The sequence below is a fragment of the Rhodnius prolixus genome, unplaced genomic scaffold, assembly GCF_049639745.1.
Source record: "Rhodnius prolixus isolate KJV_2025 unplaced genomic scaffold, Rpr scaffold_5, whole genome shotgun sequence".
NCBI classification, from domain to species: domain Eukaryota; kingdom Metazoa; phylum Arthropoda; class Insecta; order Hemiptera; family Reduviidae; genus Rhodnius; species Rhodnius prolixus.
In genome coordinates, this window is record NW_027411624.1 from 7,981,737 (window position 1) to 8,000,242 (window position 18,506).

The 18,506-nt window shown below is 33.5% G+C and overlaps 2 protein-coding genes across 4 annotated transcripts in view; one reads left to right on the forward strand and one right to left on the reverse strand.

Moving 5' to 3' along the window:
* Positions 1–18,506, forward strand: part of LOC141458496 (glyoxylate reductase/hydroxypyruvate reductase-like) — a 76,180-nt gene that overhangs the window by 3,977 nt on the left and 53,697 nt on the right. For all 3 annotated transcript variants that reach the window (XM_074136571.1, XM_074136573.1, XM_074136574.1), the window contains exon 3: positions 859–1,169. The gene's annotated coding sequence lies outside the window, so the exon portion shown is untranslated. The remainder of the gene's footprint in view (positions 1–858; positions 1,170–18,506) is intronic.
* Positions 3,346–18,506, reverse strand: part of nau (myogenic-determination protein nautilus) — a 46,156-nt gene continuing 30,995 nt past the window's right edge. The window contains exon 6 of the mRNA XM_074136575.1: positions 3,346–4,707. Coding sequence (XP_073992676.1) covers positions 4,589–4,707 — 119 coding nt within the window. The 3' untranslated portion in view covers positions 3,346–4,588. The remainder of the gene's footprint in view (positions 4,708–18,506) is intronic.

Below are 18,506 nucleotides of genomic sequence, written 5' to 3' on the forward strand. Positions count from 1 at the left end.
GCAACATTTTTTCGACATTTTTACATTTTCAAGAAATCATTTAATAATTTTTGATATACAAATATATTTACTTTAAAAAAAAATACTGCAGTATCGAATGAGTACTTAATTCTTGTCAATTTATATGTTATTCAGTTTTATTACAATAATTTTGTAATTAAGTTGTAGGAATCATTTATTATACAATTTTTTTCTCATTAATACAGTACAATAGTAGTACAATAATAATAATAGTATAATATATATCTGTATAATTTTTATATCTTCCGCCATAATAACTATTTTTGCGCGCCCCTAAACAATTTTTTTGCGTACCCCAGGTTGGGAACCGCTGCTCTAGAATCGTTATCAGACTTACAACAAGTTAATGCACTTGGATTCCGGGTTTAAAATCAGATGACGGCGCTTAGATTTTCTCTTACTAGACACTTCTTATAGGATTTCTGTCTTTAACAACTACCACACAGGGAAGGGATTAGCTATGAGGTTAGCATACTGGACTCCCACGCGGAGGTCCCGGGTTCGAATCCAGCAGCTGACCCATAGATTTTCTCTTCCTAGGAGCTTCTTACAGCTCACTGTCCGGTGATGGACAGTGTTGTCTGTAACGAGAGAACACTGTCCGGAGGCCGGCAGTGCACTGGAAAAAGCTCCGGGCGCTAATGACCTCAGCTGTTGATGCGCCAAAAAAAAAAAAAAAAAAAAAAAACTACCACACTATCTCACTAGATATTAGTCCGTGATTGTATTGAAAGATGCTTGGGACACCAATGACCTCAGTCGTAGGCGTCCATTAAATTAATAAAAAAAGAATAATAAAGCTGTTTTATTATTATTTTTTTCCTTTTATTGTTACAGAGAAGTGCGGAAGTGTTCAAATCCCCGGGAGTGCTTATGTCCGGGAGTACTTTCCTTTATTAAGATGGACAAGATTTCTTTTAACCTGTGCGCATATAAAATAAAATAAATAAATAAGTAAAATAAATTTTACTTCGGTTATTTTCAAAATTCCGTCACCAAGTCCCCAGTAATGCGCTTACAGTCTTAATTACCCCGTTTTAATATTCTTTAACTTGAGTCAAGTGTCCAGTGATAACGAGGCGAAGAAGACATCGATGGTTGTGCACTGCAAGTGATTGGTCGCATATCCCATCCTACAAGAAGAACAGGTAGGCTGAGGAATTAATTTAGGTTCTCCTCTCTCTCTCTCTCTCTATATATATATATATATATATGAAATATGTGTGCCACTCTCGATAATTGGCATTATTTAATATTAACTAAATTAACACTATTGTCTAAATAATTAATATATTTATAATTACAATTATTTTATTACTCATATTTTGACCAAATTTGCTTTAAAAGTATTTTCTACGTTTCACATTTTTTTTTATATATGATTATTTACTAATACGTTTGTGGGGAGTGTTCAGCCCGACACCCCACTTCCTCGCCGCCGCTATGGTTTTAAAGGGCTAGATTAGACGAAATAAGTACAGTAGAGATTTAATTTTATGTATGTAAACAAATACTTTTACAGCTTCTATGTCCATCGTTTTAAATATTTCTTTTTGAGTCAGCCGGCTGTATAAAAGATTTACGGACACCAAATGAATTGTGGAAACTAAATCTCTTTGAAATATGATCATTACAAGAGCAATTATTACTAAACTTACTGCCCGCTATAAAGATTCAGTTTAATTTTTTTTTTTATAGAATTCTAAAACTAAATAATAAAGCTATAAAAATCTTTGTTCGGTGTTCGCTTTAAATAGTAAATTAATGTTTTAGTATTGGTATTAGTTTTAATGGGTTTCCCTTGTAAAAACTGTACTACATAAATAGATTGTCACATGTGTGGGGGAGATAGAACTTACTTGGGTGTTGAGTTGTCACACTTTAACAGGCGGTGTCAGAGATCCACTCATATTGTGTGTAAATGGTTTTTCATTTTAGCACAAAATGTTTCAATTCACTAATTTAGTTAAAAATATATTTTCCTTTCATTATTCATTAGCAGATTTCACCTTCTGGAGTCTTTTGAGTCCGAAAAAGGATTTGTTTTTCCCCCCAAGAAAATGGAAGCCCTACTGCTGTTTTTTGAGGTACCAAAATAGTCGAGTGGTTAAAGGCAAGGCCCGCAAAGCTAATATATATATATATATATATATTGTGGTTCGATTACTGGTCTAGGCCTTGGATTTTATTTAATGGTTAATATGAGAACTTTACAGTAAAGTAATATATGTTAGCTAGTCGCCTCCGTAAGTGGCATCTAATTTCCTAGTTGGACGTGAAGCCCGTCTGAAAAAATGGGCATTACTTTACTTACCATTGTTTGGGTGAATAATTTTCTAGGAAAAGTGAAAAACTGCACCAAGTTCAAACTCGGAAAAATTACTTTGCTACTAAACACTGTTGGAACTGTCCTGATCAGGAAATGTAGTCCTTTAGAGTATTGGGCTTCGAGTTTGTCTAAAGACACAACTTGAGATTTTTCTCTGACGGCTAAGTCATAAGACGACCTAGATACACTTGGAAATATCGGGTCCTTCCTTTACAGTATAGATTTAGTCCCTTTTTTAAGATTTCGTTTAACTTCTTATGTTTGTATAAACTTGAGGATATGTTCCTTTTAAAATTGAAAAACTCCTGATCTTATTCTGCTAATTGTTTTAAAACGAAAACGCTGCTTATTAGAGTGAATGATCCCATATGAGTCACTCCTCTTTGTTAAGAGTTGGTGCAGAAAGATTCAGGAGGGCCAGCGGTCCCTAACTTAAATTTGTAAGTTTTAATATTTATTGGTACAGCATTTTTATTTTAATGGATATACTGCTACTATCCTAAATTTGTTGTGCCCCAACTAGAAGCAGAAAATACTTCTTACCTTACGGCTCCCTATATCTTGAGATCACTCATCCAGTCTCTCTAGCCAGGTTTCTAGAAAGTGAGGGGGAACCGGAATCAAGTATAATTCAATACCTTGGTTCTTAACACATCCATCGTCGAATGCCTTAACTATATTTTCTAAAGAAAACACTATTCCAGATTTAAAAAGCAAAACAGGTAGAATTCTTTGATGGATATATTTCCTTATAAGGCTCTCCAGGGAAGCCTCAGGAATAGGTGGGACGAATATACGCCCCTTGTTTTATCACCTTTCTTGGTATATTCTCGTAAGTTTATTTTAATTTGAGTTTTAGATTCCTCTCCTTAAATTCTCGTTTCTCACTATTTAACTAATCCACTATTCTTGCATTTACAAACTTTTTCTCTCCACCAATCTAATCTTAAAAATGTAAACACATGAAAAGGTGAAAAATAAATAAAAAAACTGGATGCAATCAAGTAACTATATTTACATGAAATAGATCTAAAATAAATAACAAATAAATTAAATTTAATTGTAATTTGAGCCTTTTTTTATTTTTTGAGCTGGGGTTTCGTTAGGTTACAATTAGCTCATCGATCACATACAACTAAGATTTTCGTATTCAATTTTGTTGTTTTATGTTATATTGTTATACAGATTAATTACAGAAATTATAGTTTGCGCAGTTTAAGAAGTGTCAGCAATTTAAATGGTATATTTAACTTATACTAATAAAATGAACCTGTTTACAAAGGAGATAACTCTAGTAGTTTTTGAATTTAGAAGAGAACATTATTACAAAGCTGAACTATGATCCCGGGCAACACTATTAATCTTAAGATTAAAACAATATGCTTACCCTCACAAGAAGTAGGGTGTTACGAACATCTTCATTAGTGGTTTCTATATCTTCTGCTTTTGCACACAAGCTATTGCTCCCGTCCATTTGAACGAACTGGAAAGATTAGATATGAACCTAATTCCTCGAAGTAATGCATGTACACTTGCTTCTAAATTACCACAAAATTGACTTTTGTTTGGTGAGGAATGAGGAAGGGCATTTTTAAAACAGACAGATTGTCTAATGAGTGAATGTGGAACAATTATTACCAGAACACTGGCTTGAAAGGTTAGACGGACAGTTGATAGGAATTACTTTGAGTGATGGTTTGAAAGAGAGAAGGTTAAGTAAGGCGTGAACCAAACATGCGCGGAAGTAATGGCGCAGTAGTTTCACGTGTTTTTATTTTGTTATTGGAGTCAATCACTAGGATCCTAACGCCTTTACTTTGTTGTAATCTTGGTAAAATATGTCTGTTACACAGTTTCTTCAAGTTACATTGGTTGGTAGTATTGAGGAAATAAAATAGTATTTCTATGTGACAGGATTCGGTCATATTTTAAGGCAATTCACTCTATTGAAGATGTTATTAAAACTATATCAGTTCTTGGGTAACTTTTGCGGAGAGAAGACTAAGCTGGACTTAATTTATTTTCAAAAATTTTGTCTAAACAAAAAAAATATCAGTCAATTTTACTTAAAGCTCGATTTTTGGTTTTACAGTTAACTTTTTTTTTCATTTATTTATAAAACAAAAAAGAAAATTATAGATAATGTGGTGCGTTCTAGATACAATTTATTAATATAATAGGTTTAATTGCTTGTGGCCAATTTCTTGAAATTGTCGATTGTATTAAAATTAAAAATTGTCACCCAGTAGTAATATTGGAGGCTAGTTCGGTTCTAGGCCTGGTTATACTTTCCACAATCAAACTTAGGCAGTCTAAACTTGAGGTGCCGTTTTCTTCCACCGTTTCATCAACACCATCTGCAAAGAAAACGAAAGTAACTGATTAAAACAATATTAAAAATCTAATATGGATAATCAGTTTAAGACATAGTGGATGTGTCCCTTCTGAAAAAGGCTGAAAAGATTGTTCACATCTTTCCAAAGCCCTTGGGCTGATTTTGAATTATGCTGACCAGCCCACTTACAGACGAACACTCACCTATGAACCATTTTGATTAAACCACTGTTTTGGGCTAAGGGAACCACAATGAATGGATGTTTCCAGTGAATCTCTGGACATATGACTGAACTATATCTAGTATAGTAAGTAAAAGAGTGGTAAAAAGGAACACTTACTGACGTAATGTAAAATTATGTTCTATTTATTATCAATTAGCAACAAAGATTTTTACTGTAGACATAGTCGTAAAACTATGGATATAAACTACTGGCTCATTAGAGATTTCGGTTTTAAAACACGGCTCATATAAACTATATGGCGGATTGACTTTTACACACTTTAAACAAATAGCTTACTGCTCTCAATGGAAAATTTAGAACAAAAGTAACAGTTTTATGTTTAACTAACATGGTCGCTGTTTATATAAATAGAACAACCAAACACAACTTATCTTTCTATCTCTCTAAAACAACTCTTGTCATTTTTACGGTTATTTATACACCTTATTCCAGGCAATAATTCAACCTTAGGTAATCCTTTTGTGTGTATGACAACCTAGAACATATACAGACGATGTAACTGTAAAAAATATATAAATATAATATAAAATGATCTCGCAAGTAATCAGATTTTCCAACTTCTTCGATCTTGTTTACTATTATTTTAAAGAATTTTTTTTTGTCGTCATATCAACAACTTTACGATTACCAGTATGATCTGTTAAATCGCACCAGATTCCAACCTTATGAGCCAATAGCATTCCTCGTAACCTTATTTATAGTGATAAAAATAAGTAGGATTTTTTTTTAAAAAAATGGGGACAAATGAGCCAGTTGAATTGCTCCTCATGACATTATTAGGGGTTTTCAGGCAAGTTTTGTGGGCATGAAATTTCCAAAGGTTTTTCTTTTCTGAATGAAATATTTTTTTTAGTTTGTTGATAAACTATCTTGTAGTCAATTCTCTGCTCTTTAAAGATGCGCCATTGTTTTTACTATCTGGAGCCTCCTGAGGATGTAGCAGGATAAGAACAATTGCTGCGCCACCATGAGCCGTATCATTGGAATGATCTGTTCAGCGCGTAATCAAGTCTTTTACCTTGATCAGCTTGTGAGTTTTATTTTCTTTGATGAATGCTACATCTATGCGTTTACGTCAATGATTTCTTGTCCATTAGGGTTGCTTCCTTGGATGGTTGAAGTGTTATTGAAGGAAATCATGAGGAGTGTGGTTAGATCTAGAGATATACGAGGGTCGTTTGAAAAGTCCGTGCAAAAATAAAAACTACTTTATTTTTTTGGGGTAAACCTTTTTTATTTTTCAACATAGTCTCCTTTTAGGCTTATACACTTCGTCCAACGCTGCTCTAGTTTTTCGATCCCTTCCGAATAATAGGATTTGTCCAAGTCTGAAAAATAGCCATTCGTTTCTGCAATCACCTCCTCGTTTGAATAAAATCTTTTTCCCGCCAGCCATTTCTTCATATTGGGGAACAAATAGTAGTCCGAGGGAACCAAGTCTGGAGAATAAGGGGGATGTGAAACGAGTTGGAACCCTATTTCCATTAATTTTGCGACCACAACTGCTGAGGTGTGAGCTGGTGCGTTTTTCTTGCAGCTCGGTTTTCAAACGGTCCAATAACGATGAATAATATGCACCTGTAATAGTTTTACCCTTTTCCAGATAGTCGATGAAGATTATTCCTTGCGAATCCCAAAAGACAGTCGCCATAATCTTTCCGGCCGAAGGAACGGTCTTCGCCTTTTTTTGGCGCAGATTCCCCCTTGGTAACCCATTGTTTAGATTGTTCTCTGGTCTCAGGAGTGTAGTGATGTATCCATGTTTCATCCACAGTGACGAAACGACGCTTAAAGTCCTGCGGATTCTTCTGGAATAGCTGCAAACCGTCCTTGCAACACTTCACACGATTTCGTTTTTGGTGAAGCGTGAGCAATCGCGGCACCCGTCTTGCGGATAGCTTTGTCATGTCCAAATGTTGTTGCAAAATATTATGTACCCGTTCATTCGAGATGCCCATAGCACTAGCAATCTCACGCACCTTCACTCTTCTGTCATCCATCACCATATCATGGATTTTATCAATGATTTCTGGAGTAGTAACCTCAACAGGGCGTCCAAAACGTTCAGCGTCGCTTGTGCCCATATGGCCACTCCGAAAAGTTTGAAACCACTTATAAACTGTTCTAATCGAAGGTGCAGAGTCACCATAAGGTTTATCAAGCTTCTCTTTAGTCTCCTGAGGCGTTTTGCCTTTCATAAAGTAGTGTTTAATCAACACACAAAATTCTTTTTCGTCCATTTTTTGAAAATCACTCGACTTCCTCGATTCAAACGAATGCCAAACACAAAGAAATAGACCGATCTGGCTGAAACTTGGTGTGTGTTCTTCCAAGAGATGCTACTAACTAAACATAACCTCGATACGCGCCAGTAGTGCTATCTCGTAGCTGGGAATATAACTTGATTTCTGAATTATCAATGTTCTCTTCATTCAATTGAAATTCATTCTAAAAGTCGAACTTCCTGAAGGATATTCCTGTGGAAATGTGATGAAAATTGCCACTAAAAAGAAATTAGCGACTCCCACCTTGGCAATATGTGTGTTTTCAGGAAATTCAAACAAACTGAACTTCAATTTCATTCTGTTGACTTGATACAATATACAGGTTATATTAAAGGTGTATTTCTGGTTTACTGGTTTTGATAATGCACGCTTATAGAGATGATATTTTAGTTGTTGGAAGGCTAGGAGCGCCAAGCGGTCTGCTAGCTCCAAACTGGTAGAGGGAGGAGATCTGTGTGTGTATACTTTGGAGAGGATTCAAAGTTTTTTTCCTCTCTCTCCCCAGCTATTTATTTGGTTTCGTTTCCTAGACAGGACACTCTGATACAGCTAAATGACCCTCACGTGTAAATGAATCTTTAAAACACAAAATACGATTTTAAATAAGAATGATTTTTCTGAAATGATTTATTCACTTATTTTTTTTTCTTTTACTAAATAAGAGAAAGAATTTTCCAACGGTTTTCAGGAAAATTTGTATTTAAGAAATTTCTTGGAAAAGAGTTTCCACTTAAGGGACCTGTACCTGACAGTTTGGTGCCTTACTTACTATAAAGGGAGGGTTAAATATGTTTGCTGAAATTTCGAGTTAAAAAGATAATTCTACAACCGAAACTACCTTTTCTTTTTTTTGAGATTTTCACTAAAGACTGCCCCAATATCCGTCACGTAGCACGCCTTCCGGTTTCGGACTTTTATCCATCATTAGAATAATCAGTTTGTTGGAGAGATTTCAGCTTAACTTATGCTTTTTTTCTCGTACTACATTTGCTGACTACTGATTGGCTCTTCACCAATCTAACTCTCATGATTAGATAAACATCCGGAATCGAAAGGCGTGCTACGCGACGGATAAAATGAAGGTTATTATTCATCAATAAGCAATTAACTACATTGTCAACGAATTTCCCTTTAAACTTGTGATCAATTTTGGACTGCTGTTGGTCCAAAACTTATGAGATTCTTAGGAGGTTATTCTTCCCTCTAAAGCAGCGTTTCCCAACCTGTGGTACGCGAGTTGCTGGTTGGTGGTATGCGAAAAATAATCAATAATGGCGGAAATAAGAAGTTAAAAAAAATTAAATCATAAAAATATCTTATTCGTTTTTTTCCTATAATCCATAAAAATTATTTTAATTAATACTATACAGCAAAGTTGTTAATATGTACAGTAATAAGGTTAATCTGTCTCAAGATATACGAGAAAATATAACAGCACATTTAACAGAATTGAAATTGTCTTTCAAGGAGTATTTTGCAAAACCCGAAAACACAAATGATAACTGAATTTCAAACCCCTGCTATAAAGAAAATTTAGGAAAAGCTACATCATTATCGATAAAAGATAAAGAAAATTTAATAGAATTATCATGTGACAGAACTTAAATGATAACTATGTAAAGATCTGCTTAAAGAGACTGGATTGTAATGATTAAGCTCTATCCAAGCAACATTAAATTTAAAAAAAGTTTTAAAACTAAGATCTTACACTTTACTAAGTTTATAAAATGAACTCCTTTTGTAACAGATACATTGTATCTCTGTACAAATAAAAGTAATAATAATAAAATAACACACTTGGAATAAGAAAATTCACGAAATACAATAAGTTTTACGAAGTGGTACAATTTTAGCATGTTGTACTTTCTACCAAGTGGTAAAGCGAGCCAAAAAAGGTTGGGAAACGCTGCTCCTAAAGTATCTTTTCCAGTATAATGTACGACTCAGCTATGTTTTTTACATTTTTAGGGCGGAGGTTAAATGTTTGGATAAAATTCGCAAGATCGTAGAAATTTTTTAAAGTTCCGGAAATATCATATATTTTGAAATTTAGAGCAATAGTTTTGAATAATTTTCGTGGACAAAAATAGTTTTTGGGCATTTTGAGTTGTGTTAAAATGTTCCCTATTGGTCAAGACTCGAAAATTTTGGTGCAATGTTTTTTCAAAAATGTAATATGGAAAGTTCTATTAAAAATTTTAAATTTAAAGCATAATTTTCAATTTATGACGCAAACTATAAAATACTAATTCTATTCTCCTAGTGTTTGGTGATAGAAAAGAGAAAACAACAACAGCGGGTGTAGCTAACTATTAGCAGAGCTAGGAATATCGCTTCACTAATATTGTAATTATTAATAAACTCTGCGACTATTTTTGACTCGAAAATTAAATTCAGACTCCCTGTCTACACAAGCTAAACTAACTTTAGGCAACGTGTTAAGTCGTTCTAAATTAGTGAGAGTGCTGTTTGAATCGTTCACAAGATTTCTCATTTTGTCGCATTTAAAAATTGGTGTTTCATGCCAAATTTGGGCGTATAAAAAAATGAAAGCGGAAATAAGTGCCATTACTGCGTGGATTTAGAACGGAAATGTTGTGTGAATACTCTCATGATCTTTTTTTGCATTAATATTGTAAAAGTATTGTTGATTTTAATCTGTGGCAGTACAATCTCTACACCAAACTGGATTCATCTACCTCTCTGATGAATGATGAAAACCGATCAGAGATACAATAAAGATGCTTGCATTAATAACGCGGATTATATGGAAGATAAGTTAAATAGCCTTTCCGGTTGAGTTTATCCAAAAGCTTTACGATCGTTTCCGGTGGGTAGCCCATAAATTAGATATAATGAGATGAACACACAGACCAATGGGTAAAACCAGTTTTATTTGAACTCAAAAAAACCTTAACTTATCGATTGAAACTCGATATTAAAAAAAATTCGATTGAATATTTTGTTCTCTTATCAAAATAAGAGAAAGTTATTATATTAAACGATAAACTATTTTAGTTAATTTTTTGACAAACTGACATCTTTTATTTGTCTTGTCAATAAATCCATTGTGACCCATTAGACCAGACCAAAATATTATCATAAAATTTGTTATATTAAGAAGAGATTTCTTTTAACACTATTTTTTCTTTCTTTATAGTCGTAAATTTTGAACTTAGATATGTCAAAATAAACCAAAGCGTCTGAGATATATTTATTTTGAGAGGGTGAAAACTATTTATTTATTTTTTATATTATTTACATCAAGAAATAAATACAACAAATCAGTAATGGTAATAAATAATATCAAAAAATATGGAGATGAATAAAAATGATGTAAAAAAATAAAATGAATTTTTGGAACAACAGGCAATGAACACCGCTGGGTATTAGTCGATACTGCGCGCTCTGCTGAAAACGATACCTCGAAGGATGGTCTTGTTCGATGTAAAAATGCAACAGTGTAATTTAAATTAAAATTTTATTATTTATTAAATTTAACTAGGCTGTTACTTTAATGTCTTTTACAAACATTTTAATAGAATAAAACAGTAAATCAACTAGATAGGTAGGTTATTCCGTTTAGACAAGTGTTATAAATTTTGATTCTTTTTAATAATAATTCTTAATTAACTATACAGGGTGAACCAGTAAGTATTGTCCATAGGCCTACTGTGTGTAGTGAATCTAAAGTGGAGTTCAATGACGTATTGGCCAACTTCATATTTTCCTCTGTTCTTGAGTGACGTCACTTTAATTTTTTTTCTAAAATCATTACTTTTAAAGTATTTCCTAACATTTTTTCAAATATTTCAGAGAGATCAGAAGTAAATTTTTAAAGAGCAAATTGTAACCTTTGACTTCCTTATTTTAAGACAATCTACTTTAAAAATTGACTACTGGTCCAACTGGTTGAAACAACTTGACAATGAATTGAAACAACTTGATGAACTAACACTCTTGAGTGCTCGTGAACACGTTTTCTTGCAGAAACAAACGTAATTTCTCATACGAAGATAAAAGGAATTCTAGAAAATGATATACCGTTTGTAAGCCAATTAAACAAGGAAACTTATACAAAAAGTGCCAGCACCTAGGTCTGATAATGATCACATAAGGGCCGAATGAGTTTTCTTAAAAATTTCGATTACTTTTATTTTCCCAGTTTCCGCAGGAAGATTGAGGCTGTTTGGAGAATAACTTATGCTTCGAAATGGTGTCAATTTTTAGGAAATTTATCTCTGCCATTCTAACCAGGTCTTAAGAATCGAATTCGGACTAAAACTTTCTGAGTAATAACATTTTTATTGGAAAAAAGTAATGATTTTAGAAAAAAAAATTAAAGTGACGTCACCTAAGAACAATGGAAAATATGAAGTTGGCCAATACGTCATTGAACTCCACTTTAGATTCACTACACACAGTAAGCCTATGAACAATACTTGCTGGTTCACCCTGTATATTCTTTAAAAAATCAAATTAATCATTTAGTTTGTAACCTAGCTCAAATACGAGTATAATTGGATTGCTCGCAGTGGGTTGTGGTTAGTGAGAGTAAGAGAGGAGAATTAATTGACGAGAGCAATCTTCATTAGCGATTTGCTTAGTGAATAATTCGATTGTAGATTAGTAGAATTGAAGCTTAAGATGTAGTTATTGTCCGTTTTGAAGAAACATTAACTGTGTACTCTTCGTGACTCTATCTAAAACTGTAGAAGGAAGTCCTCTTCCTATCCCTCCTCTGGGAAGGGAAAGCTCTAAAACTAATGTTTGTCTGATAGTCTACTTTTCTGGAGATAACAGAGCACTGCGACTATTCAAGATATATTTGGCCGTTTACTGGTGCTAGACGAATCCCATCCATACTGCATTCCCTTCGGTCCAAGATATCTTAAGACGGTTCCTGAGACGGTATTTCTGGACAATGATTATGAAAACTACATAAAAAAATTTGGAAAATGACGCTAACCCCGTTTCGATATCCCTAATATTAGTCGAGATATTTAAGATCAAAGTTACAATTTTATCTATTCGTGAACAGTTTTCGATATTAATTTTCCACCAGAAATACACGTTTTGGGAGGTCCTCAGACTGCAAAAAATTGGTGACGCAAAGAACAAAAATTATAATAATTGAAGATTTTAAAACATGTAGTATAGTGTAATGGTTGTGGGTAAATCAAGATTCACAGGATAGTCAGGGATGGGCGGGTGTTGGTCTAGTGGTCAAGAGCGTGGTTTCGTAAGTGGGAGATCCCCAGTTTGAATCCCGCGTATGACTACACTTTATTAAAAAAAAGTGTAATGATTTTTTAAGTAATAAGAATGATGCATACGCGGGATTCGAACTGGGGATCTCCTACTTACAAGACCACGCTCTTGACCACTAGGCCAACACCCTGGCAAGATATTCTTACCGTAATCACAGTTCAAGAAGTCTTGCATACGGAGTACATTAAAATGATGTGATGATTGCTTTTATTTGATGATAAAAAAAATTTATCCTGATTCACCCATAACCATTACATTACACTACATGTTTTAAAATCTTCAATTATTATTATTTTTTTACTTTGCGTCACCAATAACATTGTTTGCAGTCAGAGGACCTCCCAAAACGTGTATTTCTGGTGGAAAATTAATATCGAAAACTGTTCGCGAATAGATAAAATTGTAAATTTTATCTTAAATATCTCAACTAATATTAGGGATATCGAAACGGGATTAGCGTCATTTTTCACAGTATTTTATGTAGTTTTCATAAACATTGTCAAAACTAGTGGTCCTTATGAAACCCCAATCGGGTTTTTAGCCGTAACTCCGCCAAAAATGAAGATACAGCATCGGGGGTGGAAAATTTTAAGACAAGTCAAAAAAAAACATATAATTTACTTCGTGGGTTTTTTCGAAATTTCGCTTTCCTAAAAGGTTATTAGCGATTGGTGCGTTTTAAATGGATCACCCTGTATATCGAAATAAACTACTTGATAACATTAAGAGAAATGATCACTCACTAAGTGTCACTTAGAACTAGGATGAAGATTCTGTTGAGCGTAACACTCATCAGCTCGGCTGTGGTTACATCCGATTCTATTTCGTCTCCTAACTTCAAAAGAAGCTAAATAAAAAAGAAGATAATTTAGCGCGAACAAAATTATTAACCACATCAAAAGAGTTTAAATAATTGAAACTTATACCTCGTCTCATTTATCTTTTAGTTAATTGTAAATTAAGTAATCAAAATATTAATTGATAAAATGGAGATAAATAACGCTAATAATTGGTTAATTTTATACCGCCTTTGTTTTTTGTTTTATTCTCTCGCTGTGTTAATTGTTTGTAAAAGTTCCGTTATATTAATTTAAAGTTATTTATTCTTTCCCTTTATTCTAGCTTATTTATTAATACTTTTATAATATTAATAGTGTTAATTTCATCAGTCCCCTTTGTAGTATCTTATTGTAATTCCATTTTGACGTATCTAAGATATACAAAAAGAAAAAAACTTGAGAGACTTTTTGTTAAATTTTTTTACTACATCAAAGTAATTTAATTATTAAGACAATAGACCACTTAAACATCAAAAAGTGCTTTTTAATGGATTAAATTATTACTTTGTTTACCTTATTAACAAATTTATTACTTTAATTTCAATTTAATATTGAAAGAGCAGTTTGAGGATATAATTGTTTTTTTGTGGTGGTCTGGCAGTGCAAGATCTTTGTCTGTTCAGGACCAGGAGATTTTTTTTAAAAAATTTTTGTTTAAAAGAAGCCTGACATAACGGTCCTATGGTTGATTAGGTATGAATACTTTGTGGTTTATATTGGTGGTTCTTGAACTGCCCCCTGAAATATTAGTAAAGTACCCTTAAAATACTAGTAAAGCACTTGGGAATCCCATTTCACTGAATTGAATGTTGTGTTTTTTAATAGTAAAGCTAGGCTTTCTCCCCGAATTGGGATCATTAACCATGCTAATGTCAAAGGTTGTAACTTCCTCTAAGTAGTGCAGGTCTTTCCGCTATAGTACGAGTTTGGATACATTGATAACGATAGTTATTTTGTCGTATGTTTAGTTCCCCAGCTCTGCTTACTTCCTTCAACATCAAGCAATAGCAGATTTTCAGCTTTCCCGTTAGTTATAAGTTTTGTTTACGTCATCTGTTCATGGACCCTATATTTTCTCATGATGAAACTTTTTTCTGTTACTGTGGGGTAGTGGAGGAGAAAACAGCTACTCTAAACCCTAACTACGATCATGTAATTTTACCACAAGATTTCAAAGGAGGGGGAAAAAAATTGCATGTACTTAAATAAATTATGTAAAATTATCAATTAATTTATGTATCCCACAATAAAATTTATATTTTATTATCGTGTAATAAAATAGAAGATTTCTCTTCCCCCTTTTAAATAATTGTGCGCGTATATTTTTATAAACATATGATATTATAAGCATAGCAAATAATTGGCCTGCGGTTACACATCAAAAGTAATTGATGAACCTCTGAGAGAGAGAGAGAATGAGTGAGAGAGACAGAGAGATGTCCCCCTCTCAGTGAGGGTTTAGTGAATGTCTGAGTCAGTTAAAATTCTTACTTTGATCATTCCAAATGCCACCCTTAGTGTAATTATTAAAGATGGCTGTGGCTGGAGGAGCGATGTTGCCATATATAATTATTTCTGACATCCACATAAAACTTTACCTATTTTATTTAAGAATTTTGTATTTTAGTTACAGTTTACAGTTACAGTTTACAGTTTACAGTTTACAGTTTAGTCACACACAAATAGGCTAATGTATTTCTAACATTTACGATATTTCAAAAATATTATTGTTCATGTTCGTAATTTAACATAGAAACAAAAGTCTTATGTGAAATACACGATTTCCCTTATTACGCTTTTTGAAATCTGATACTGATACAATATTTTCCAGTCTAGAATTATTATTAAAATTTAAATTTGACTTCAAAAATCTTCTCTTTATGAGCAATTTATTTATTTATAAATAAATTGCTCATAAAGTGGTAACTAAATAAATTGAATGAGAGAAAAGAATTCTTTATAATTTAATATAATATTTAGAACGTCTCATTTACAGTAAATATGGGAGCACAAAAAAGCGGTGTAATTAGTTTGTGGCTCATTTTATTTTTGATGTAAAACTAGCGTGTATCACTTCCAGATTTTTATACTCACCATTTCAAGTAAAAAGTCCTAGTTCAATGAAACTTGCATGTCCTCTCGCTACACTTTGAGATAGTTCTCATTTTTTTGGCCGCGTCTTTTATAAAATTGTTTTTGATCCCTTAATCTCTCGTTCACCGACTCTAGGGTGACGACGGGCCCGTCTTGTTCTATATTTAGAATTTCTTTTTTAGAAATATTAGTTTCTTTAGCTATTTCATTCTAGCCGTTCTCCCTTTTCTCTATTTCTTAAATTATGACACATGAGAAGTTTTGCCTTAGAGTGAATGAAACTGTAAACAAATCATCTTTCGAGTCGTTGCTTTTTTCTTTTTTTTTTGTACTACGATGACGATAAATGGACTAGAGTATCTTTTTATTTACGTGTATCTCTTATTTATGTACGAGTATATATTATTTATTGCAAAATCTTGCCTTTTAATATTCATTTGTCATGTACTATAAGTAAATATGAGTAATGGAGTCTGTAAATGGTGCTTGATGCAGAATATCGATGTTAGTGATGATCTTAAGAAAGGGGAGGCCACTGGCGATTCAATCAGTGGATTGTCAGGATTAACACTAGAGACCAGTGACTGGACAAATGGATTAAAGCAACTTGAGAGAGCCGGCATGGAATCTGTGTTGTATTGTCTTAGCTATGTAGTTGTTATACGAATGGTTGGAATGCAGAATGTTGAGGTCGTTGAGAGTAAAAACTCAATGGTAATTGAAATTAGTCATTTCGCGAAGGTGCTAACAAAATGGCTGACACTGATTTCACTTTAAACACTAATTATTTTTCAATTTATTGTTCATTCATTTTTTAAAACGATCAACAAAAATGAATAGAACGGCGCAAAGTTGATATTATCATTCGCAATACAGCTCTGTGTGGCGGGTTTAGCCTATAGCAGTTTTATGACAGGGTTTTCTTTTAATTTTAATTATTAAATACGTTAGGCTGGAAACATAGTGAAGCGGCGATGATAGCTGCTTCAAATCAAAGAGACCGACGGGCAGCGAGCAAAGCGTCCATGAATTCCATCACTTGTACCAACAACTTCGGGAGCATCCTGGCATGATTCATTCGTATTTTAGAATCTCTATTTCAACATTTGATTACATACTAGCCCAGTGTAACCCATTAATCCTAACAGTTACTGTAAGGTAATAAAATAGAAAGATATGCAGATAAAAAGAAATTAGTCAATTAAAAAAAATAAATAACGCTTTGCTCTACTCTCTATAGATAGCGTTGCTCTATCTTCGCTTTGCTCGCCACTATGCGCGGTCCCATACGGTTAACTTGTGTGTTTGTTTTCGCCGCTTTGCTCTTCGCTATCATCGCCGCTTTGCTCTTCGCTCCACTATGTTTCCAGCCTTAGGCGCACTCCAATCACACCTAAATCTTCTCGAACCTTGGCTGCAAAATCGAACGAATTGAAATCTAAATACATAGTATTCACTCTAAATAAAAAAACTCTCCCTCTTCTCTCCTTCCACAATACTTCTATACCAATTACTAATTAAGTACGATGTCTCGGACTACATCTTGACAAACGACTAAAATGGAACCCCCACACGAGACTCAAACGAATTGCCCTCAATCTCAGGTATAAAATGCTGAAAAGACTACTCGACAAACGATCAAAACTGACCCTGACAAACAAACGATCACTATATACCGCCCTACTTGCCCCAATATGGACGTACGGAATATAGCTCTACGGAATAGCCAAAAAATCAAACATCAACCGTCTTCAGACCTTACAATCAGAAATTCTGAGAACAATAGTTAACGCTCCTTTCTACTTCTCCAAACACACAATATACTCTGATCTAAATATTCCTCACGTTTCTGAAATAGCCCCAATCTCGATACACAAAACTACACTCAAATCTACACAATCATTACAACCCTTTGATACACACAACATCTCTACTACAATATTCCTTCCTTCAAATCCACAGCGCAAACTAAAGCGGCGGTGGCCACGCGACCATCTCAACATATAACACCGACCTCCTAGGATGGTCGTTGTGTAAGCTTACCAATCTGGCGAACTAACGGCTTCCATCACTGGATGGACGTCGTTCACTCCACTCACGCCCTTGGCGCACATGCATATGCGCGTGTATGTATGTACACACAAATAGAAGCGTGCATGTGTATTTGCGCTATTCCTATCTCTCATCACTTTTGCCTATTGTACTAGATAGAGTTGCAAAATAAATACACAAATTAAAAAAATTTCTTTACTTAGGGAATAATAAGGTTTTTAATAGGATTCTGCGCAGCTGTGACGTCACACATGCTTCAACAATAAAAAAAACTATCTTTTTTTCAAATTAAACTTTTAATAAAATTTAATAACTAAAAGTACGCTGAAAAGAGACCGCATGTTTGTTCAAAATAGATTAATTTTCCTCTTTCTAAAGGTTTGACTTTAATATTCTGTTATTATTATTATTTTTTTTAATAATTAATCAAAATTCATTTTTAAAACGATCAACAAAAATTAGTAGGACGGCGTTGATACTATCATTCGCAGTACATCTCTGTGTGGCGGGTTTTGCCTATAGCAGTTTAAGACTGGGTTATAAAGGTCACATTTTTTAATATTAGGCTTTCAACGGTAGTAAGTACTTGCGCTAGCTCAGTACAGGGTTTGAAACCTCTGACACGGCTTCCTCTATTCATAAGTTTCTAGTTCAAAATTATCTTCAGCCTTCAGAAAATTTGAATCATATTTAATTCTTAACAACATTTACTTTCATGGAACTCCTTAGAACAAGAGATAATAATAAAAGGCACAAACTTGATAACTGTACACTTAAATTTAGTAAAAAGTCGGCGTTGAAATAAAGAAACAAAAAACAAACTATGTATGTTTTCCACTTTATTTTTATAAATAAAGAATGATAAATAATATTTATTTTGATTATTAAATTTAGAAAAATAGAAAAGATAAATTATTTAAAAATAATTGAGAATAACAGAAATACATTTTTCTATTTATCGCAGCGCTGTTTCTCTAAATAGCTACGAATTTGTTTGAACCGTCGGACAGAATGGTTATATATACATTAATAAAGT